General features: G+C 42.4%; 1 protein-coding gene across 1 annotated transcript; it reads right to left on the bottom strand.

The window, feature by feature from the left end:
* Positions 1-275: 275 nt before the first annotated feature.
* Positions 276-24,063, bottom strand: swap70b (switching B cell complex subunit SWAP70b). Its single transcript, XM_046355246.1, has 12 exons — positions 23,848-24,063; positions 16,801-16,941; positions 12,744-12,917; positions 10,186-10,413; positions 9,655-9,801; positions 9,396-9,504; positions 8,779-8,960; positions 3,510-3,617; positions 2,552-2,718; positions 1,905-2,103; positions 1,434-1,530; positions 276-1,218 (listed from the first exon to the last, which is right to left on the bottom strand). Exons 1-12 carry the CDS (start codon positions 23,941-23,943, stop codon positions 1,100-1,102), a joined length of 1,767 nt encoding a protein of 588 aa, XP_046211202.1. The 5' UTR covers positions 23,944-24,063; the 3' UTR covers positions 276-1,099.
* Positions 24,064-24,930: the final 867 nt, after the last annotated feature.

Genomic DNA, 24,930 nt, shown 5'->3' on the forward strand with positions numbered 1-24,930 from the left:
GGTATCACAACCGGTCGTGATTGGGAGTCCCATGGGGCGGTGCACAATTGGCCCAGCGTCATCCGGGTCATGCTTTGCTGGAGTAGGCCGTCATGGTAAATAAGAATTTGTTCTTAAATGACTTGCCTAGTTAAAGGTTTTAAAAAATAAAGGGGTTTTGGTGTGCCAAAACCTGTACTGTATTCCATGTGGTGAAATTACAGTAACATTTGAAATACAGCAATTCTTTCCTAGCCCATAACATTTTCCCACAATGCGCCATAATGTACAGTATGTTGCCGTAAATCGTTTATTTTAATGTTGATATAACCTCCGATTACTGTACAGTTTTTCATTACAGTGTAGCAGCAATGTTTCAAGTGTAACACCGCAAATGTCCCATTGCTCACAAATGGGAGTAGTACACTATGATGGCTAGTTATTTGATTATTATTTTCATAAGTAATGAAATTTGATGATGTTAACATGGAGTTTTGTTCATACTACTTTATGGGTTATTAAGTGCTATCACTTTGGCAATGGAACCAAAAACGGTAACCCACAAACTGATAAGAATTATGCAAGCTGTAGTTTTACATTTACAAAAGACACAAACAATTGTGAAATCCCTTAGGAAAAAAATGTATAATCAAAACACGGTCAAAAACGTTTTGATAAAAGGAATCACACTCCACCTTCCTCAGACATTGAATTACTAGTGTCAAGTGCGCAGCTCCTTCAGTCCATCATATGAGAGCAATTTGAATCTGGCTGTTCATTTTACTCTCAGGCTATGCAGGTAGTATCAAGATCTATGCAGCACCTGGGTCGAGTTCATTAGGGCACGAAACAGAAAACGTTTCAAATCGATTTGCAACGGAAAAATAACATTTACCTTTCCTATTGGACAAAAAGCCTAGGTAGGTTTTCTCTGTTTCAGTTTGTTGACTTCTATTTGGTGCCTAATGAACACAACCCTGGTATCTGTAAAAGTGAGCCTGCCTTCCCTGTTCCCTTTTGAGTTAATGAATGCTGAAGACGTAACATTGCACACTGAGGGCAAAGTTGCATCAATGTTCCATCAATGATTCAGCAACCATGAGTGTGTTGAATGGGGGCTCTATTGGGTCTGGGCGGGTCGGTTCTTCCTCTCCTGCCAATCTTTCTTCCTCAGGCTTAATTCTGCATCAGTGAAGGCTGCTGGGCCCCAGTTAGTGATCTTCTGAGGCCCCTTTGAACCTGAGAAAACAAAAATCATAAAGGTCTTTCGCATCACTGCAGACAAAGGAAAGGAAATAAGGAAGCCACTTTAGATTATTGAGATGTGCCCAGGCCACAGACGGTGAGAAAGCAAAATACCAGAACAGAGAGAGAGGGAAGATAACTAAATGAAGAGAGTATTGATAAAAAAGGAGGAGAGAGGGAAAGTGTGCAGTAATATAGTGTTGTGTTACCTGGTTGAATGAGGCGGACCAATCCCTCATGGTGGGCCACTTTATGTTTCCAGGTCCTGGTGTTGTTCGCTGCGTCCTCCAGTTTCTGCATTACGTCCTGTGACAAACAAAGAAGAGACGATCTCAGTCGATTTGTACAAGTAAGTCATCCCATTTTCAAATTAAGTGGAAGTTGGTTTTTAATACTGAAACAGGACAACCCACGGCTCACGTGTATAACTCTAGTGCCCCCTACAATTGCCGTCTGGTAGTAGTTGCCAAGACACCGCTCTGCCACCCCCTAAACATCTAATTAGGCATTGTTCTAGCACCACAACTTAAGCACCATAGTTCTAACAGACCCAAATTTAGTCCCTACTCCTGAACTGAAAAGCAGGCTCAATGAAGAACCTCTGTCGAAAGTACATTTTAGTCCAGAAGCAGGCCGTGAATCTTCAATCCTGGAAACCGACCCCCTAATGCATGCCTCACCTGGTATTGCTCCAGTGCCCCCTGCCTCTCACTCTCTAGCTGCTCCAGTTGCAGCATGGCGGCCTGCAGGGCATTCTCCTTGGCCGTTCCCTCCTTCTCCAGCTCCTGCTTCTCCGCCTCAGTCTCAGAGATGGCCCTCTGCTGATGGAGGTGGATCTGCTCCAGCTCAGCCCTCTTGGTCGCCTCCTCCTCCAGTAACCTGGGGAGAGGACGCCGACAGAAAAGTTCAGGGAACAGAGAGTGTGTCACATTCAAAACAGGGGAAGAAAAAAAAAAGAAAAGAGATTCATTGATCAAAAACACAATTACGCTGCAAACATAAATCCACCCGTAGCATATACACGCGCACCCGCACAAATTCCCTACTCAGAACACAATGTGAGAAATTGCTAGAGCCCAGAGAAGCACAAGTGTCAGCAGAGAGGAAGGAAGGAAGTGTTTCTGTACTGGAGGGACTGTTGCCAGCGTGTATGTATGTGTGTGTGGTGTGTGTGGTGTGTGCATGCGTTTCCCTCTTCCTCACTGACAAACTCCACTTGTCAGACAATTACAGTGATTCAGCCAGAGAGACAATGAAGTCCATCACCGTACATTCATCTCAAGAGTGCATGCGTATATGCCTGCTTTTCTGTGTGTGGAGCACTGACCGGGCCTGGAGCCTGCGAACCGTCTCCTCGTCCTGCCTGGCGCTTCTCTCCTCCTCCAGGGCGTCCTCCAGGCGGTGGTACATGTCCTCCAGCTCGCGGACGCGCTGCAGGTACTGCTCCAGCTCAGTGGACTTCTGAGCCACCTGCTCCTCCATCTCCTGTCGCACCTGAGGACCGGCGAGAAGACAATTGTATAAAAAGAGCACTACAGGTATCCAAGACTAAATCTAGTGGTGCTCTTGGACCGGACGACCCATTCACTAGGAGTCAGCGCTTAGTAGGCATGTAACTTACTTAAAATGTATTAAACTCTACTTTGGGTGAACTATCCCTTTAAAATCACTCATTTAACCCATTGTGTACCACTCGCTTCCTTTTCTATCTTAAGCCCACTAACGTCCTATCATTCAGCCCTACCATTCAGGCTATGACAGTTAATGATTGGAAACACTTGCCATTGCGAATGCCAATCTGTAAAAATGACATTCATTTTCTTTTTTTTTTTTATAACAGGAAGAGAGAAAAAGGACGCAACCCTTGTGGGTACATCCTGTAACAGAGCAGACATAGACTTGAGAGAATAGATTGATAGATGGTCCTATAAACAGATGTCATTTATAAAGTCTGCCAGTAGGATGTTTGGACTAAATGTCAAAGGTTATGAGCTTAAGAGCATAAGCAGGGGGATAAAATAACTAGACAGTTGAAATCCTTTTTCATGGACCCAAGAATTGACTGAATAAATGAAGAGAATCGGCTGATAAAGCTGTATCACTGGTTAGGGACAACTTGTACCTACTCCTTGAAGTCTCACAGGGTGCAGTGGGTCGCTGAAAAGCCAGCGTAATGAAATAGTAGCCAACTAAAGGGGTGCAGCCCAATTTGTTGAAGTCAATTAATTAGCTGGCCACAGTCTAAACAATCTCTTTTGGTCACTAGATTGTGTGTAGGCAGGTACCATTTTCTCCCTCTCAAGGTCCACCCTGTAGCGATCCTGTTGTTCAGTCTGCGTCTGCAAGAGTCTCCTCTCCTCCTCTGCCGCGTTGGCCGCCGCCTCCTCCAGTTTCTGACCAATAGCGGAGGGAACAGTCATTACATAATTGAACATAATTGACGATAGATACACCTGACGCAATGGTAAATCTTTGCACTGGCGGAAGGGCTATAGGTTCAGGGTTGTGTCAGAAATATATATTTTAATCATTTTCACTGCATGAATTATGTTATGGGACTGCAGCTGATGGTAGCGCGAAAGGGCTGGGTTTTGATGAATAAAAGTTAGAGGCTTGCTCCTCACTGGCCAATCAAAAAGTGCTCCATGGCTAAATATGTGGTTGCTTCAAATTGTGTATTTACGGTCTTATGTCATCAACTCCAATCTGAATGTTAGTCCATTATAGCCTAGTTTGTTAAATAGCCTACAGAAACAAAATGTAGGCCATATCCCATCTTTGTTAAATACGTTGAACATGTTTGCATTCCACATTGTTCTAAGTTATTGCGGCAGGTAGCCTAGTGGTTAGAGCCATTGGGCTAGGAACAGAATGGTTGCGAGATCGAATCCCGGAGCTGAGAAGGCAGTTCGGCCCCTGAACAAGGCAGTTAACTCACTGTTCCTAGGATGTCATTGTAAATAAGAATTTGTTAAATAAAAGGTTAAAAAAAACAATTTCATGGTTTCAATATGTAAAACATAGCATATATTAGCCACCCTTTGCCTTGACGACAGCTTTGCACACGCTTGGCATTCTCTCAACCAAGCTTCATGAGGTAGTCAACTGGAATGCATTTCAATTAACAGGTGTGCCTTATTAAAAGTTCATTTGTGGAATTTCTTTCCTTCTTAATGCATTTGAGCCAATCAGTTGTGTTGTGACAAGGTAGGGGTGGTATTCAGAAGATAATATTTACCAAATAGGGTTATGGCAAGAACAGCTGAAATAAGTAAAGAGAATCGACAGTTCATCTTATTCATCATAAGACATGAAGGTCAGTCAATCTGGAAAATTTCAATAACTTTGAATGTTACATCAAGTGCAGTCACAAAAACCATCAAGCGCTATGATGAAACTGGCTCTCATGTGGATCACCACAGGAAAGGAAGACCCAGAGTTACCTCTGCTGCAGAGGATACGTTTCTTAGAGTTACCAGCCTCAGATATTGCAGACCAAATAAATGCTTCAAAGAATTTAAGTAAACAGAGACGTCAATATCAACTGTTCAGTGGAGACTGCATGAATCAGGCATTCATGGTCAAATTGCTGCAAAGAAACCATTACTAAAGGACACCAATAAGAATTAGAGACTTGCTTGGGTCAAGAAACATGAACAATGGACATTAGACCGGTGGAAATCTGTCCTTTGGTCTGATGTGTCCAAATTTGAGACTTTTGGTTCCAACCGCCGTGTCTTTGTGAGACGCAGAGTAGGTGAATGGATGATCTCCGCATGTGTGATTCCCACTGGTGACACTGTCTGTGATTTATTTAGAATTCAATGCACACTTAACCAACATGGCTACCACAGCATTCTGCAGCAATACGCCATTCCATCTGGTTTGGGCCTCTATGCTGTGTAAGGTCTATTTGACCAAGAAGGAGAGTGATGAGTGCTGCATCACATGACCTGGTCTCCACAATCACCTGACCTTAACCCAATTGAGATGTTTGGGATGAGTTGGACTGCAGAGTGAAGGAAAAGCAGCCAAAAAGTGCTCAGCATATGTGGGAACTAGTTCAAGAATGTTGGAAAAGCATTCCTAATTAAGCTGGTTGAGAGAATGCCAAGAGTGAGCAAAGCTGTCATAAAGTCAAAGGATGGCTACTTTGAAGAATCTCAAATATAAAATAGATTGATTTGTTTAACACTTTTTTGGTTACTACATAATTCCATGTGTTATTTCATAGTTTTGATGTCTTCACTATTATTCTACAATGTAGAAAATAGTACATTTTATTTTTAGAAAATCCCTGAATTGAGTAGGAGTGTCTAAACCTTTATGTAAATGAGATATTTCTCCATTTCATTTTCAAATAAAATTGCAAACATTCCCATCACTTTGTCATGAGGTGTTGTGTGTAGATGGGGTGAGAGAAAACATCTATTGAAGCCATTTTTAATTCAGGCTGCAACCGTGTACAAGTGAACCCAGGGTTAAAGGGTTAATAAAGGGCGCACCGACCCCTCACCCTCCAGTCCTGTGTGTACCACAGACCTTTCCTGGACTGGGGAGCTTGAGAGACGGGAACTTGTTGCACCTCAATGGGAGATTGTTGTTCATTCATTATGCATTGAGTACTAGGGGCACAATGAACGTTCAGACACAGGGACATTGTTGCCCCAATAAATCCAATGATTGTCCACAGCTACACTGCATGTGTGACATTGGACAATCAAGTTTTATGGTATTGTCGTATGGCTCATTTGAGCTTGTCCAGATGACTAGTCATGGGTCTCATCTATAAGAGCTCTGCTACAATGGGTATTGAAGAGAAGCACTGGTATGTACTGGAACTTAGAGCGCCATCTTCCTTACCAATCTCTACAGAAAATAGAGGGCGTGAACATATTGAATATGAAATGTTGTTAGTACAATATCACCGACCAGTGAAATAACATTTCCAAATGTTTTTTTCACTCATAACCCGAACTGCTGTGTGAATATAAAAATCAGCTCAATACGTGTTAAAGAGATCAATGGAATTCAACCAAAACAATGGAAATGTCACGAGGGGGAAAGATTGCCGCCCATCAAAATCAACCTACAATTTAAACAATAGTCGCTGTGTATTTCACATAATGTTAGGGTAAAAAGTATAATACTAGTATGGATGTCGTCACAAATCAACGGCATTATACTTTTTTAAAAACGGCTTCAAATACCACCACCAATTTCTATATGGCTAGCTATGCAACCATTTTGTCTGAACCCGAAAAGAACAACTTCTAAATATTATGCAGCGAGAACAACCAAATACAATCTACAACATTGTGGGCCTGTTAGAACACAAATTATGATGAATATCCACTTTCTTAGATCCAATTTTTTGAATGGCCTGCATTCCATTAACCTCTTCACCGCATGTATAGGAGAATATTGCCATCATGTATTTGATTTTAACTGTCCATGTTGTTTTCTGCTGGCGAGTGAAATGAGGAAACATCTCATTTAAGTGACATTTCATCTGTAATTAAAAGACCCAACTGATCAGTGATAATTGGACTTCAACTGTGAATAAACGGCATCAAAAGGCCAGACTAAAATAACTTTCAAATCAGGATTAAGAGAGTTGACTGGGAAAAGTGAAAGTGACAAAAAGCTAAGCACACACACACACACATTCCCCTGAACAGCACAATCCACACTCTCACATTGCGAAACCATTGAGGAAACCAGAAAGTGGGGCCATTCTATTGTTAACATTCAGAAGCACACGTGGCAACGAATCTACCACCAACGGTTTCTGTGGGAGGAACTTCACACATGTAAAGTTACAGTCTTTCAGGTGACCTACATCCCGAAGTAGCACTGTCTTTTCACTTTCATAGGTCTTCTCTTCATTTAAGCGATGACGGTGATGAACCACTTTCTTCCCCGAATGTTTTAAACGTGTTCCAGCAACTACCCTCGTGACTTCCAGACTAGACTAAGAACAGTGGAGATAGTAGGTGGAAACGGATTCTAATGACTACATTTGGTAACACTTTACTTGACACCCATAACCATGTCATAATATGACATAACCTGTCATGATATGGTCATAACACTGTCATTGCCCATATATTTACACCTGTTGTGATGTGTTATTTGATGGCTGGTTATGACACCTTACACTAGAGTGTCAAAACCCACATTTATTCCCCCCCATAAAAATCCTTGCCAATAAGTATCCTTTTGTTTGAAAGTTTGTTTCTAAAATCCTTTTTCATGTAAAAAAATACATTAAAATGTAATATTTTAAATAACTTGTAGAGATATACACTTTATGATACTGTCATGAAGCATTATGACCATCCTGTGTCAATTTACTTGGACTAAGAAAATACACTTTATGACACTGCTAATAAGAATTATGACCTTATGACACTGCCAATAAGAATTATGACCATCCTAATCATATAAGCCAGAAAGGCCTATCACATACATCCCCTTACTATCAGTCATCCGTCTTGTCTTGCTCCTAAAATCTGCTCCTGCATTCATCCCAGTCTTCAGCAAATATACAGTGGGGCAAAACAAGTATTTAGTCAGCCACCAATTGTGCAAGTTCTCCCACTTAAAAAGATGAGAGGCCTGTAATTTTCATCATAGGTACACTTCAACTATGACAGACAAAATGAGAACAAAAAAAATCCAGAAAATCACATTGTAGGATTTTTAATGAATTTATTTCCAAATTATGGTGGAAAATAAGTATTTGGTCACCTACAAACAAGCAAGATTTCTGTCTCTCACAGACCTGTAACTTATTTTTTAAGAGGTTCCTCTGTCCTCCACTTGTTACCTGTATTAATGGCACCTGTTTGAACTTGTTAGCAGTATAAAAGACACCTGTCCACAACCTCAAACAGTCACACTCCAAACTCCACTATGGCCAAGACCAAAGAGCTGTCAAAGGACACCAGAAACAAAATTGTAGACCTGCACCAGGCTGGGAAGACTGAAACTGCAATAGGTAAGCAGCTTGGTTTGAAGAAATCAACTGTGGGAGCAATTATTAGGAAATGGAAGACATACAAGACCATTGGTGGCTGACTAAATACTTTTTTTGCCCCACTGTATATAGACCCTGTAAAATTATCATTGTAATTGCTCACACAATGATATCAGACATGCACCTACCCCAATGCACTATTTCTGATGATATATATACATACACACATATATATATATAGTAGGCTGTTGTGTAATGGAACGTTTTTGGGGTTTTGACACTTATGTAGGCGTCATAACCAGCCATAAAATAACGCAATAATAATACCATATTATAACAGGTTATGACAAGTTATGTCAGCTGTTATGACGTATGACATGGTTATGAACATGTCATAATGTGTTACGACGCTGAGTGTCAAGTAAAGTGTTTACCTCCCATTTTCACACTACCTGACTGTGCTGACTTCGAGGTTTTCTTTTCACATTGTGGATGCATAACTAGGTCAGCACAGGGCAGCTCAACTCAGTAGTTTGAAAAGGGAGGACGTTGACCGGTGTGAGTGAGCTCACCTTCCTCATGGCCTCCAGTTCCTGCTGCTTGTCCTCGTTGGCCGTCTGCAGCTCCTTCATCCTGAGCTCCAGCTCCTCCTGCTCCGCTTGCTGCTTCTGCCTCAGCTCCCTCCGCTTCTGGCGGGACTCGCGGTGCGGCGCCGGCCGGCCCAGCTTCAGCAGACTGATACACGTCTGGATGGCTGAAATGGAGAAGAGACACCAAGACAGTGGTCAGGTCCAAGGCTGGGCCATGTTCAGTATAGGAAAAGGTTTTGAAATGTTGCAGGTAGAAATGCGATGTGTAACGCTGATATGACTACTTATTAATCGTGTCAGAGGCGCATGACTATTCTACGTAACATATTTCTATCTAAATGTTCCACAATGTTGAGCTCTGCTGAACGTGCCCCTGTACTTACACCCATGAATAAAGTGTAGATGTCCAGTCCTATACTTTCCATAATAACAACAGGAGATCAAATGCATGGTGAGAGAATTGCGAACTAGAGTTACATTACACAACAGGATTCGAAACACAAAAACTATACACATTTGTAATCTATGAGTACCGTATGAGCAATGTACAAGTGCTTTCATTTCTGATTTTATACAAATGAAATGTGTCCTCTTCCTACCCTGTATCCACTCCTGTTTCCTCTTCTTATCTGACGCGCTGATCTCATAGCTTTTGTCGGAACATTTGACGTAGAACAGGCACTTCTTCCCTTCCTTATCCGGTAACGACTGTAAAGACAATTTCATTTACATTTTTTACACTCTTCCAACAACATGCATTTCATCGTTTGGTTAAGGGTTCAAATGAATGAATGAGCATTGGTCGTTGTCGTTAACCGTTGTCGTTTGTGTTTGTTGATGCCGTTTAGTGTTCCTTGCCTCCACACAGCAGTTTCCATCCAGCAGGATGTCACCCTTCTTCTCTGCCAGGTCCTCGCTCACGTAGTAGGATATGGAGTTGGGCTTCAGGAGGAACCAGCGCTCTGTCCAGTTCTTTCTCTTGTGACCCTTTTTCATCATGTAGCCCTGCAGCAAGCGAAAAACAGGAAGGCTCAGACAGTTGTGTTTCTGTCTTTTGTCGGTTTGTGTTAATACCGCTGTTGAAAAACTAGCAGGAGACGTTTCAGTATAATTGCTTAGTTGACTGCCGCACAGCCACCATGATGAGTTTGTGGTGTTGCATTTGAGATTCTAAAATCGTCAATATTCATCTGGTCCCTATAAAAAAAGGCGACATTACACTCAGCCAAACATCGTTTTGGTGTGTGGTGTTTGAAAGCTCAATACATGCTACAGTATTGCTGGTACATAACACTGGTCAACGCTATCCATCGACACGTCACATGACGGTAGTTTGGTTGACATCAACATTTGCCAAGGCATGGAGATCTAAATGGCTCTGAGGCCGACCTGTTTGAATACGTCAAGGATGAGCTCGTGGAAGACCTCGGTGATGCCCATAGAGAGGGTCTGGCGGTCCATGCCCTTGCTGAACGTGCCAGTGCCCACCAGGGTGATTATCTCCCAGGCACTCAGGCACTGCTGCTTGGTGCAAAGCTCAAGCTTGTAGTCCTCGAAGCGCTCCTCCACCCAGCTGCCACCCATGGCCTCCGTCAGCTTGCGCAGGAAGTACTCGATCTGAAGGGGGGGTTGGGAAGAGACACAGGTGAGTACACAGACATACGTCAGCACGCACGGGCACGCTTATTGTGTTACGTAGGTGGGTGGACTTGCACAAATCCTTGGCTTATGCGAGCCGGTGCAGCTCATTAGGACAGGAGCAGCGGCATGGATCCCAATAAATACTACTACTACCACCACCACTACTACTTCAGGTCCTCTCCAAATACTAACGCTGCACCATCGAGAGCGTCCCGGAATTGCTATGTTTCCGACCGCAATGCCCTGCAGCGGGTGGTGAAGATGGCCCAGTACATTAATAGGACGGCGCTCCCACCCATCCAGGACATCTTGAGGAAGCCCCGCAGCATCATCAAGGAACCAACACCCCCCCGGCCACGAGCCGTTCACTCCCTTACCGTCAGGCAGACGGTGTCGGAGGATGAGGACTGACACCAACAGGCTCTAACTACAAGCCATCAGACTGCTGAACACTTGAACTGGACTGACTACCTGCTCTGGTTCTCCACACCTTAGCACACAAGCGCTCGCGCACACATCACAACTGCTTCTACCATACTATTATTGGGATTTCTAAATAGTGCACAATTTAAAAACACTTTCTCCCCCAATTCCCCCTTCCCCAAAACACGTGCAAAGAAATTCCTTCCTGTGTTATACCTATGCTAAAATGTTTACTCTAGTCAGCCATTTACTTCATGTTCGTATTCTTATCTTTTATGATTTCTTATTGTTGTTGTCGAGAAGCCCCACACTCTTCTAAATTTACATCAGCAACATAGCTCAGGCAGTAGGAAGCTCTCTCATCCATTTATATGCAGGTGATAGTCTTATACTCAGCTGGCCCCTCCCCGGATTTTGTGTTAAATGCTCTACAACAAAGCTTTCTTAGTGTCCAACAAGCTTTCTCTACCTTTATTCCAAAACAAAAGGTCATGTGGTTTGGTAAGAAGAATGCCCCTCTTCCCACAGGTGTGATTACTACCTCTGAGGATTTAGAGCTTGAGGTAGTCACCTCATACAAGTACTTGGGAGTATGGCTAGACGGTACACTGTCCTTCTCTCAGCACATATCAAAACTGCAGGCTAAAGTTAAATATAGATTTGGTTTCCTCTATTTTAAAATCTGCCCTATTTCACCTCAGCTGTCTAACTAACCCTGATTCAGATGACAATCATAACCATACGAAATGTATAGATTGGCAGGTAAGGGTGCTCTCGAGCGGCTAGATGTTCTTTCCCATTCAGCCATCAGATTTGCCACCAATGCTCCTTATAGGACACATCACTGCACTCTATACTCTTCTGTAAACTGGTCATCTCTGTATACCCGTTGCAAGTTGGTTGTTGCTTAGTTATAAAACCCTCTTAGGCCTCACTCCCTCCTATCTGACATATCTACTGCAGCCCTCATCCTCCACATACAACACCCGTTCTGCCAGTCACATTTTGTTAAAGGTCCCCAAAGCGCACACACCCCTGGGTCGCTCCTCTTTTCATTTTGCTGCAGCTTGCGACGAACGAGCGGCAACAAACGCTCAAACTGGACAGTTTTCTCTCTTCATTCGAAGACTCAAATCACGTCTCTACCTTCTTGCCCTTTGTGCTGTTGTCTGTGCCCAATAGTGATCGTACCATGTTGTGTTGCTACCATCCCATGTTGTCGTCTTAGGTCTGTCTTTATGTAGTGTAGCGTTATGGTGTCTCGCCTGTCGTGATGTGTGTATTGTCCTATATTAATTTATATATTTTTTCTTATCCCAGCCCCTGCAGGAGGACGTTTGGTAGGCCGTCATTGGAAATAATCATTTGTTCTCAACTGACCGGCCTAGTTCGATTAAATTAATAAATAAAATAAAAAAACAGGAAGTTGCTAACTTCCTTTACTGTGAGAGCGGATTGGGAGTGGCGAGGGTGTTTCTCCAAAACGGTATGTAAAATGCAACCGTGGATCAGAACAATACTTCTTTACCCATAACCCACTCCCTTCTTCTGTAGTCCACTGTGACAGGAGGTAGAGGTTTCATTGATGTGCACTACGGAGCACGAAAATAATGTTGTATCATGAGTTTGACTATTTAGCTTTACAACTGATGACTGATGTAGCTGGTAATGATCAACCCAGATTTTGCACAAAGTGAGGTTTGTGTTGGGGCTAATTGTGCCAGCATCAGAGCCCTGGTCATGTTCATTAGGACACGCGCCGAAAATGTTAAAACATTTTGCAAAAGAAAACAGAAATGAGCATTTATTGGACAGTGCCTGGCCGTTTCAGTCCTTTTTCTTCCATTGGGTGCCTAATGAACACGACCCCTGTCCAATCTTACCTCCTCAGTGACTATGGCCAGTGGGTATTTGTCTTCGGACAGGAAGTTGAAGATGCACCAGATCTTGAAGGCGTCTTCATCCGAGATGAGGAGGTGTGTCCTGTTGAGGTTCTTCCGAGCACACAGGGTCCAGCACATTCTGTTAAAGTCCTGCCGATTAAAGTTGTCCTGGACCTGAAATCAGGTAACATTTCTCAGTTCACTTGGATGGAGACAGACATTTTTCATATGAGGAAAAACACAAATTAGACAATAGGCTGGTCCTGTACTCAGGACATCTTCAATGTTCTCTTCATGCCACACTATCATCAATTTAAAAGTCCAAAAATGGATCTCGGGTTGCCCCTTTAACTCAAATTTGACAACAGAAAGGGAGGAAAACCCTTGAAAACAGTACAATCAGTGCTGTAGAGGGGAAATGTTTTCTTCCAGCAGTGAATGAACATGCACTGGCATTTCCATGGGAACTCTTGGCAAGCGTTCTGCAGAATCATGTAGATTAGCAGCACCCACAGTGGCACTGGACTAGAAGACTGTTCTAACACAGGACATCCTGACACCACATTCACATTAACCTCAGCTCACTTAGCCGTTTATGCAGATGTAGGACTCATCTGCATAAACGCAGCAGTCATGCTAAAACACAACAGAGAGATGGGCCTGATATTGACGATCAGCCATGTAAAAATAGCAAGAGAACCAGCAGATAAACAAACCAGCAGATAAACAAACAGAGATGCTATCGAAATGCAAGCTGCATGTGTCTCATCATCATCATCATCATCATCATCAGGAGCCTGGACATCTTAAGGAGTGTTTAAAACATCCTCCTTAATGAATAGATGGACATATATCCAAAACAATGGCATACATTCATACATTTCTATCATTGTTGAGTAATCTGTTGGTTAGTTTCACAGTAACACCAGTGAGGTTAGCAGATAGAGGCGGAGGGAGGAGCAGTAGAAAAGTTGTGAAAGTATGAACTAGCAGCTCTCACTCTTTGTCCTCACAATGTCATGTCATTGCTCGGCTCGTTCTCGCGCCGTACTAGCCGGTCCAGACTGAGGCAGTGGCTCCCTTTCCCTCTACCTCAATCCCTGCCATTCTCCCACTCTCTGCACATCAACAATGGGGGGCTTTGTCACGGCCCCTCCAGCACCCAGCGCTGCCTCTCCACTGCCGATACACGTGTTCATTAGTATTCTCTGCAGTGGAACATCCTAAGTGGTTCACAAACAGTCTTATCACTGTCCTTGGGTCCTCCAGGAGGCTGAAACATCCTATCATTAAATGATCACACCACACAGAGATGCCCGTTTATATACTGAAGTCAAAAAGGGAAAAAAAGAGAGATGGAACAAATGTAATTGTGTAATTAAATGACAAAAAAAGTACATGATAGCGCCAATGGATTACTCGATCATGAAAGCTGGATCTGACTGATAAAGGGACAGAAGTTGAATCATCATACTAACTTCGCAAACGAAGCAGAATGACACGGGGAAAAACGTCGTCAGCATACTATAAATACAGAATTATACAGAAGCAAGACATGAAATTAGGAAATAATTCTGCCACAGCAGCCTTAAAATGTTGAATAAAAGCCTTGAACTATTTGGGTGCTCTTGATGTTTGTGTAGCCTTGCTTTCTTTCATTCCCCTTCTGACATCAGAGTGCCCAATGAACAATGTATTCCAGGTTTCTACAGGGTTAGTCGACTAGAAGGAATGCTGTGCTCCACATAGTGAGCGACCGCAGAGGTCCACTTGGGAGAATGGGGAATTCTGTGGAACAGTCAGCGATGGACTTGATTGTCTCTCCGGCTGAGTCATGGTCATTGTCTGACAAGTGGAGTGAGTCAGTGAGGAAGAGAGTCACACACACACGACCTTTAGGGTGGAGTATCCCTGGGGAGTGGGGGCAGTGCCCCCAACCTGTGTGGTAGGGTCATAGCCACTGGTGTTGGTGGGGGGAAGGGGGGCTCTTGACATTTGTCTATGTCATACATTGGTTCCTGAAACCTTGTCTAAGTACTTGAGCAATGAGAACTTGAGGAAGTGACAGAAGAGAATATAGCGCTACATCGGATACGACATAGATACGATGCTCATTGTATGTGGCAGGGCTTGCAGATGATAAAGGATTACATAGGTGTTCCTTTTGTCCAGGTGGGAAAGGGCAGTGTGGAGTGCAATTGAGATTGCGTCATTATGCGAATTGGAGTGGGTCTAGGGTTTCCGGCATGATGGCATTGATGTGAGCCATGACCAGCTTTTCAAAGTACTTCATGGCTACCGACGTGAGCGCTACGGGGCAGAAATCATTTAGGCAGGTTACTATGGTGGTCTGTTTGAAACATGTTGGTATTACAGACTCGGCCAGGGAGAGGTTGAAAATGTCAGTGAAGACACATGCCAGTTGTTCCGCGTATGTTTTGAGTACACGTCCTGGTAATCCTTCTGGCCCGCGACTTTGTGAATGTTAACCTGTTTAAAGGTCTTGCTCACATCCACTACGGAGAACATGATCACACAGTCATCTGGAACAGGTGGTGCTCTCATGCATGCTTCAATGTTGCTTGCCTCGAAGCGAGCATAAAAGGAATTTAGCTCGTCTGGTAGGCTGGAGAGGCAGGGCTTCCCTTTGTAGTCCGTAATATTTTTCAAGCCCTGCCACATCCAACGAGCATCAAAGCCAGAGTAGTAGGATTCAATCTTAGTCCTGTATCGTCGCTTTGCCTGTTTGATGGATCGTCTGAGGGCATAGCGGGATTTCTTATAAGCGTCCAGATTAGTGGTGGCTGAATCATGTTATGGGAATGCTTGTAATCGATAAGGACTAGGGTGTTTTTCCAGGATAAAAAAATAAAACTGCTTTCCACCAGATATCGGGAGATGAATTCACCTTTCAGCAGAACAATAACCTAAAACCCAAGGACAAATCTACACTGGAGTTACTAAGAAGACAATGAATGTTCCTGAGTGGCAGAGATAGATTTTGAAGCAGATTTAATTCAAAACTATGTCAAGACTTGAAAATGGATGTCTAACAATGATCAACAACTAATTTGACAGAGCTTGAAGAATTCTGAAAATAATAAATGGGCAAATCCAGGTGTGGAAAGCTGTTACAACGTTTCCCAGAGAGACTTATTTGTAAATCTGCCAAAGGTGATTCTAACATGTCTCATGGGTTTGAATACATATCTATTCAAGAGGTTGCTCAGGCAAAAATCTAGTTTAGCTTTAAAAAACAAATACAAAAACAGATTTGAACACAAATATAAACACAAAATGTAAAAGGTGTTGGTTCCATGTTTCATGAGCTAAAATAAAAGATCACGGAAAATTCCCATCAGCACAAAAAGCTTCTTTTGCTCAAATTTTCTGCACAAATATGTTTACGTCCCTGTTATTGAGCATTTCTCCTTTGCCAGTGAAGCGGATTAAACAGCATGAGAATTACACAGGTGCACCTTGTGCTGGGGACAATAAGAGGTCACTAAAATGTGATTGTGTCACAACACAATGCCAAAGATGTCTCAAGTGAGAGTGCAATTGGCATGCTGCCTGCCAGCCCCTCCACATCCAGCTGATTCACCTGCGGGATCGTCCGCGGTGGTGCTGGGGAGTATTTCCATCTATAATAAAGCCATGTGGGGAAAAACTAATTCTGATTGGCTGGGCCTGGCTCTCAAGTTGGTGGACCTGGCTCTCAAGTGGGTGGGCTGGCTCCCAAGTGGGTGGGCCTATGTCCTCCCAGACCCACCCATGGCTGTACCCTTGACCAGTCATGTGAAATCCATAGATTAGGGCCTAATTAATGTATTTCAATTCACTGAATTCCTTATATGAACTCTAACTCTTAGAAATTGTTGCATGTTGCATTTTATTTGTTCAGTATATTTGAATGTAATATCTTGTTGTTCTCATTTAAAACTGTTCTTTACTTTGTCATGTATTTGTATGTTTTATGTAGACCCCAGGAAGAGTAGCTGCTGCGTGTGCAATTGGTGATGAGGATCCTAATATAACTACTATATGTGGGGCTCACCTTGTCCAAAATGAACTTGTTCAAGTAGGGCATATAGCCCTGTGTAGAGACGGGGCCTTCGTCGTCATCTTTGAAGTGCTCCTCAAGGGCCACTGGGTCATGGGGGATCCTCATCACAGTGCACAAGTTATGAGAGAGCACCTGCAATGGGTGAAAATTATTATTATTATTTTTAAATTCATTTTGTCATTGTTTGGTTGGGGGAGGGGTTTACAGGTACAACTATTATAAACATGAAGTAGTGAGTCTCCACCCCAAACTTCCCATCCCATCCCCTAGGCAACCAGAGAAAAAAAACTCCCCATACAATTCCTTCCCCGTGGGCCTGAAAGCAAAGACATTTGTATACATGTATTACGCTTTATAGATTGTATGTGTTGGGCTGAGATTATTCTTTACAGAGTCAAGTTTATTTGTCACTACTTATTAACATCTAAGAGCTGATAAATATATGTTCAATCCAGCAACAACGCTCAATTAACATGCCTCTCCCTCTACGTAGTGAGTCAGTTGAACACGTCGGTCACTGGAAGGGTTCTAGTCAACTACACCTGACCTCACTTGAGGCACTGATGGCCTGAGTAGAAAAGGAAACTATTGATTTATCCCATCAGAGTCTGTGACAGTGCCCTGAATGATTTCAGCACTAGGATACAAATACCTTTAAGTGCCCTTCTCACAAAGATAGTCCTCGATTTCGAATGTTCTGCATTATGCCATTTTTTTTTCTTACTTAAGATATACTGTACCAAACACCTTAATTCTATGACAAAAACATCTAAATTAATTACACATTTATTGCGTCACAGATTAATTGTGAGGAAGTCAAAAAGGCTTCCATGTCTACATTGTCTCATGCGGCACAAATATTAACCAAACGTGGAATCTGTCAGGAAACACACCTCCAAGACTAAAATCTTGTTTTTCTAATTAGCAGCAGAAGAACAAAACGTGGCAATCGGCGTATTCAGTGGCTCTTTAATTACGGAGCATTTTCTAAAGTCAAACACACCACCTGCATCTGGACACGGACATTTTTAGACAATACATGTTTGGCAGAATCGAGAACGAAAATAGTACAGTCATGTTAAGGTTGGTCGAATATTCTTTATGCTACACCAAACAGTACCTAACCTGTAAACTCCCAGTAACGGATAGCAATTTTTTTTGGTTAAATCCAATATACTGTCTGAATGCTACGTCTCGCTTGTCCTATGTTGCTCTGTGTGTGCTCACTGCTTATTTATTGTCTGTATTGTAATTGTTTTTAATAACCTGCCCAGGGACTGCAGTTGAAAATTAGCCGGCTGGCTAAAACCGGCACTTTTACTGAAATGTTGATTGATGTGCACTGTCCCTGTAAAAATTTAAATTGGAGACAAAATATGCACAGGAAAGTATTGTTAACCCGATGTTAACCTTTCTTGTTATAACCATTTTCGACAAGACAGAACCCGCAAAGGTGGTGGAGTGGAAATCTTTACCAAGGAACACATTCAGTGCTCGGTTGTCTCCCAAAGTCTGTCCCCAAATAATTTGATTTAAAGCATTAAACTTTTAAATAGCTCTTTGTTGACTTTTGCTAGGTGTTATCGTCCACCATCAGCACCAGCCTGTACCCTAAATGCCCTAAGCTCTCTCATGGCCCCTTACACCAAGTCTGAATTTGTCCTGCTAGGTGACCTAAACTGGGACATGCTTAAACCACCTGACCAAGTCCAAAAGTAATGGGACTCCATTAATCTTTCTCAGATTTTCACCAATCCCACAAGGTATGACTCCAAACACATAGAAAAGGCTACTCTCCTTGATGTTATCCTCACAAATAATCCTGACAGGTATCAGTCTGGTGTTTTCTGCAATGACAGTGATAACTGTTTTACAGCCTGTGGCAAAAGGCTCGGCACACGCATACTCAGGCTGACTTGCTCTCGTTCAGGCAAATGAGAAATAAGTGCACTCAGGCTATCCGCGCCAAAGTTACTTTCTTTAAGGAGCAGTTCTCTCTATGTGGGTCTAATCCCAAGAGGTTCTAGAAAGCAGTTAAAATATACATAGACAATAAACCCACCCCCTCACAGCTGCCCATGTCCCTTAATAATGTTGATGACGTGGTTGTTAATGACAAGGAGCACACGGATGAGCTCTTTAAATAACCACTTAATTAAGTCAGGATTCCAATTTGACCCAGCCATGCCTCTTTGCCTGCCCAACATTTCATCATCTCCCACCCCTTCTAATGCAACTATCCCTGATGCTTCTCCCTCTTTTTCCCCTACCCCGCTACAAAGTTTCTCCCTGCAGGCAGTCACTGAGTCCGTTGGTGCTAAAGGAGCTTCCTAAACCTGACCCCCAAAAAACATCTGGGTCTGATGGTTTAGACCCTTTCTTCTTTAAGGTTGCTGCCCCCATCACCGCCAAGTCGGTCTCGTGTCTGGGGAGGTTCCCATTGCTTGGAAGGCAGCCACGATGCATCCTTTATTTAAAGGGGAGAGATCAAGCTGATCCTAACTGTTGTGGGTCCATTTCTATTTTGAACCTGTTTATCAAAAGTGTTGGGAAAACTTGGCTTTCTTGATGTCTATAGTATTCTCTTACTGCAACCTTACCAAAGGTACTAAATGATGTAACCATTTCCCTTGATTCTAAGCAATGTTGTGCAGCTATTTTTATTGACTTGACCAAAGCTTTTGATACTGTAGACCATTCCAATCTAATGGGCCGGAATTTGAGTGTTGGTGTCTCAGGGGTCTTTGGCCTGGTTTGCTAAATACCTCTAACATGGAATATAACATTGAGTTGTTATTTTACCTGAAATGCACAAGGTCCTCTACTCCGACAATTAATCCACACATAAAACGGTCAAGCGAATCGTTTCTAGTCATTTCTCCCCCCTTCTAGGCCTTTTCTTCTTTTGACTTTATATTGCAATTGGCAACTTTCATAACCTAGGTGCATTACCACCACGACCTCGTTCGTCTTTCAGTCACCCACATCGGTATAACCAATGAGGAGATGGCACGTGAGTACCTGCTTCTATAAACCAATGAGGATATGGGAGAGGCAGGACTTGCAGCGTGATCTGCGTCACAAATAGAACTGACTTCTATTTTAGCCCTTGGCAACGTAGACACTCGTTGGCACACATGAGCAGTGTGGGTGCAATAATATAACAATAGATTTATAAATGTATTTTGCGACGGGAGCGGTGTAGTCAGCCTGTAAGAGCGCAGTGTGTAAAATTAGAACATCTACTGTCTCAGCCACTGCCTGTCACGAAGGGAGTACCCAAAGTCTCGATCCTAGGCCCCATGCTCTTCTTAATTTACATCAGCAACATAGCTCACGCAGTAAGATGATAATAGTCAGCTGGCACCTCCATGGATTTTGTGTTTAAGACACTACAACAAGCTCTCTACCCTTAACCTTGTTCTGAACACCTCCAAAACAAAGGTCATGTGGTTTGGTAAGAAGAATGCCCCTCTTCCCACAGGTGTGATTACTACCTCTGAGGGTTTAAAGCTTGATGTAGTCACCTCATACACGTATTTGGGAGTATGGCTAGACGGTACACTGTCCTTCTTTCAGCACATTTCAAAGCTGCAGGCTAATCTAGACTTGGTTTCCTCTATCGTAATCGCTCCTCTTTCACCTCAGCTGTCAAACTAACCCTGATTCAGATGACAATCTAGACCGGCAGGTAAGGGTGCTCTCGAGCGGCTAGATGTTCTTTCCCATTCAGCCATCAGATTTGCCATCAATGCTCCTTATAGGACACATCACTGCACTCTATATTCATCTGTAAATTGGTCATCTCTGTATACCCGTCGCAAGACCCACTGGTTGATGTTTATTTATAAAACCCTATTAGGTCTCACTTCCCCCTATCTGGGATACCTACTGCAGCCCTCATCCTCCGCATACAACACCCGTTCTGCCAGTCACATTCTGTTAAAGGTCCCCAAAGCACACATATCCCTGCGTCACTCCTCTTTTCAGTATGCTGCAGCTAGCGACTGGAACAAGCTGCAAAAGCAACACTCAAACCGGACTGTTCTCTCTTCTCTCTTCAAAGACTCAATCATGGACACTCTTGTGGCTACTTTGCATGATGCATTGTTGTCTCTACCATCTTGCCATTGTATGTGCCAAATAATGTTTATACCAAGTTGTGTTGCTACCATGTTGGTTATCATAGGTCTCACTTGATGTAGTGTTGTGGTGTCTCTCTTGTCGTGATGCGTGTTGTCCTTTATTTTTTCATTTTTTTCCCATTTTTAATCCCAGCCCCTGTCCCCGCAGGAGGCCTTTTGTTAGGCCGTCATTGTAATTAAGAACTTGTTCTTAAATGACTTGCATAGTTAAATAAAGGTTAAATAAAATGTAAATAAACCATTTCTTTCTAGAGAATGGCACAAAATACACCTGAATGGATTTCTGCAAATATGTAAACACCACAGGAGTCCTCCTACATTTGTGAACTTTACAGTCCTATTGAGCAAACAACCATTAAAAAGGTAGTCTCTTTCTCCCTCAGTTATGCACATCAACAACTAATGCTATCCAGAGCAAGATTACCGTAGCTAAAATCTAACGAAGGAACATTAGATAAACCCTCTCAAACTTTTTTAGCTAGTTGGCTGTCAAAATTACACTGATAAATAAATGGGGAATGGTATAGCCTCCTCGTCCTTCTGCAGCTTGCCTGCCAATGCATGCTTGTCCCAACCAAGCACCCAAGCTAACTGGCTAAAGTTGGCTAGTTTACTAGCTAGCTACTCCCAGAAACAAATGAGAGAACACCTCACTCTGACCATTTTACTCGTCGTAGCAGAGCTGGTTAGGCTGTATACATGTTATCTAGAGTGTTCTTGATTGATTAATTACTTTTTTTTGCCTACATTTACTGACACTGGTCATATTCAAGGGTGTTGCACATTAGTAAGAGAGATATGCTAACTGGATAAAAGTCGTTCCAGTTCTTGCTAGTTGACCAAATAACACCTGCATCTCTACCTGTGTATAGACACCAAAAATTATATGAGGGGAAATAGTCAGTCCCTCACCCATTCCTCCAATGGCATGACATCCTCCTAGCAGCTAGCTAGCTATGTAGCTAATGTTAGGCTCCGGGTTTTTAGCTTGCTACATAAATATATGTTTTTTTTGTCTGTTTTTGTCCAGAATATTGAGTCATTGAAAGTGAAACAGTGCATCCCAAATGGAGGCAGCAAAAATGTACCAGGCCAGCTGTGATTTACAACCTGATAGCAATATTTTTTGGACTACCAAGACATGTATTGGTGAATTATATTAATCGTGCATTGAACTGTATCCATCTATTGCGCCAACAATGCCTTAGTGTACGTCATGGAACGTTGAGTCAAATAAAACCTATTTTTAAAACCTCTAATAAAGTTGGTTTTGTAGCATAAATTGGGAATTTGATATTTATGACTGATATGATTGTTTCATATCTGCTACGTAATTAAAACAGTCAGTTCCACTTTAATTAGGTCACCGGTTACTTTGTGTGCTTAAACATGAAGAAAAAAACACTGCAATAGGAAGTAATAGTTGTACATTTCATTTGGGAAATGCTTAATTGTTGTGTTTTTGTATTATTATTATGTCTGAGTTTACGGACTGCTCATCCTTTAACATCATGCAGTGTGACTGCCGTCTTTCCATCGGCCCTACGCAGTGGCGTATTGGTGCCTGGAGAAGTGGATATGCCAAAAAGTTCCCAAACAGCCCGCCCAGCGAAAGAAAGGCACCCCTTGTGGAAAATGGTTTCCAATGGTTTACAAGTTTTCCAATAGATTATTCATATTTTCACTCTCAAAATCACACTTTTTAAAATAGAAAAAATACCAAAATGTGACGGTCTAAGTCTACAACAATGCTTAACCCACATCAATCTGATTGGATGGGCGGGCATCTGTCCACCCAGGCCCATCCATGTCTACGCCACTCATGCATACATCCCATGATGACAATTGCGCATCACAAAGCCTACTAAACCAACACTTTGGACTAAAAACTTGTATAATACCTAGTTTGCATACCCATTGTTGCCTTAGTTAGCATTTACTGGTAGATATAAGTTGAAACGTATTTCCTATCCTACCAGCTACCAATGTTATTCTTCTATGAGCTGCTCCATGCCAAAACCAGTTGAGCGCTGCATGTACACTCTTGCTGCCTGCTAATGATTTTCTGCTAAAACTAGGCAGTGTGCGCAGCGCGCATGATAATTACAATCGCAAACTACTTGGTGCATGACTTCTCTATTGTACTACATAATTGATTCATCGTATACCCCCATTACTTTACTTTGATACACATCAGTAGGTATTACAAAGTGGGTATAGGGTTTATACCTGCATATACCCTCCACTACACCACTGGCCCTTTGTGTTATACAAAAAGTGTACTCTCCTTCACGAGTACGACACTATTACGGTTGCTGTCACACACTGAACCCCGAAAGGTTCGCCACTGCGCAAACATGTCTACAAAATATATAAAGGCTACTGTATTAATGTTTCAATAAAGGAGTGTGTATATTTGGCCGGTTTCCAGTAGTACAACACTGATTTCCTGTGTTTATTTTGTCTCAAAGTATTTCGACCAGCTAGCTGAAGGACAAACCACGCAGACAACCGATAAGAGTACATTTAAATTGAACTTCATTCTACATTCTAGCTTGTAAGGAACATTTACACGATTTGGCAGGCATTCGTTTCAGGCTGTATATAGGCTACCAATTAATTGTGTATTACAGCCTGATTAAGCAGACTACCACCGGATCGGAGCTGTAACAGACTGGCAAATTATTTAGGCGAAAATTAAATAATCCCAAACTCATCCTCTACGACTAGTAAAAGGGTCCCTCCAAAATCAGATGGCCTTCACTTTGATACCAACTTCTCTGTTCAGGACGAGTTTCCTGCTTGAGCATGTCAACATTGTTTAGTCAAATAAAGAAAACGACGTGCCTGGGTTTGTTTGACAAAAACGCAGTATATAAATATACTTCCATACCTTTAACTGCGACTTGGACACTTTCCCGCTTTTGTCCACGTCCAACGCTGTGAAAGCATGCCATATTGACTTTAAAAGTTCGTCCCGTAGTGCCATTGCGCTTGCTACTTGGTTGACTGCCGCAGTTAGTATATGGGAAAGTTGATCATACTGGGACACAACGAGACAGTCAGTCACCTGACAAGCTCCACAGCAATGTCATGAAAATGCTTGCTTGTAGCACCGCTCAGCGCCGAGGGAGAGCGCAAACGTTTCTTCTTCTTCGGTGAGTTTTCACCGCGGCTGGCATCCAATATGTAACATTACCGACCCAAACTGAACTATAGTATAAATCCATTACACTTTGTGATACAACATGGGAAACAGGAAACATTTAAATATATAACCAATTAACCCGACACTCATTAAATCGCAACACCTTACTTCACTACTTTAATAACCCTATCCAGCCCAGCCCAGCATATGTATCAGAGTCAGGTCTTTTGCGGGCATTTTAAAGTTTGTTTCTAGTATTAGGCATCACGGAGTTAAGGATGAATTGTTATAAAACGCTTCATATTATCTGGTTACTTAATTATTTATTTAAAAAAATAATGCTAACCATTTTCCCTTTTCTTTAAGAAAGGGTATGGCATACCCTCACTCAATTTGAGCCCTGGTTTTAACCAAGCTATAAAGACTGCATGGTGACAGTATTGGAGGATTTGGCTATACTGACATATACTGGCTATGCTGACAATTAAATATATATATGGATATGGATAACATAATTGCGTCTGTTAAACAGGTATGCCTACCTCTTTTTTTTCACATGAAGAAATGCTCTCCCTCTTGTTAGTGAAGTCAAATAAAAATTAAGACAATTGTTGAAATTAATTACTTTCAGGACCATTTTGATTAGGCCGCAGCCGTTCCAAAGCTGGTGTCTGCCCGTTGGCCTTTTCAGTCGAGTTTCTCTTGCACTCTTTCTCCACATTAATTTGATTTAATCTTTATTTAACTAGGCAAGTCAGTTACGAACACATTCTTATTTTCAATGACTGCCTAGGAACAGTGGGTTAACTGCCTTGTTCAGGGGCAGAA

Source organism: Oncorhynchus gorbuscha, linkage group LG01 (genome assembly GCF_021184085.1).
Source record: "Oncorhynchus gorbuscha isolate QuinsamMale2020 ecotype Even-year linkage group LG01, OgorEven_v1.0, whole genome shotgun sequence".
Lineage (NCBI taxonomy): Eukaryota > Metazoa > Chordata > Actinopteri > Salmoniformes > Salmonidae > Oncorhynchus > Oncorhynchus gorbuscha.

What these genes read in the sequence shown, in the direction of transcription:
- swap70b (XM_046355246.1), bottom strand. Translation starts at nt 23,943, where the DNA reads ATGGCACTACGGGACGAACTTTTAAAGTCAATATGGCATGCTTTCACA. An exon ending in TGGCCATAGTCACTGAGGAG is followed by an intron (nt 10,414 to 12,743) that starts GTAAGATTGGAC and finishes CCCCCCCTTCAG; the next exon opens with ATCGAGTACTTCCTGCGCAA. An exon ending in ATGGAAACTGCTGTGTGGAG is followed by an intron (nt 9,505 to 9,654) that starts GCAAGGAACACT and finishes TTGTCTTTACAG; the next exon opens with TCGTTACCGGATAAGGAAGG.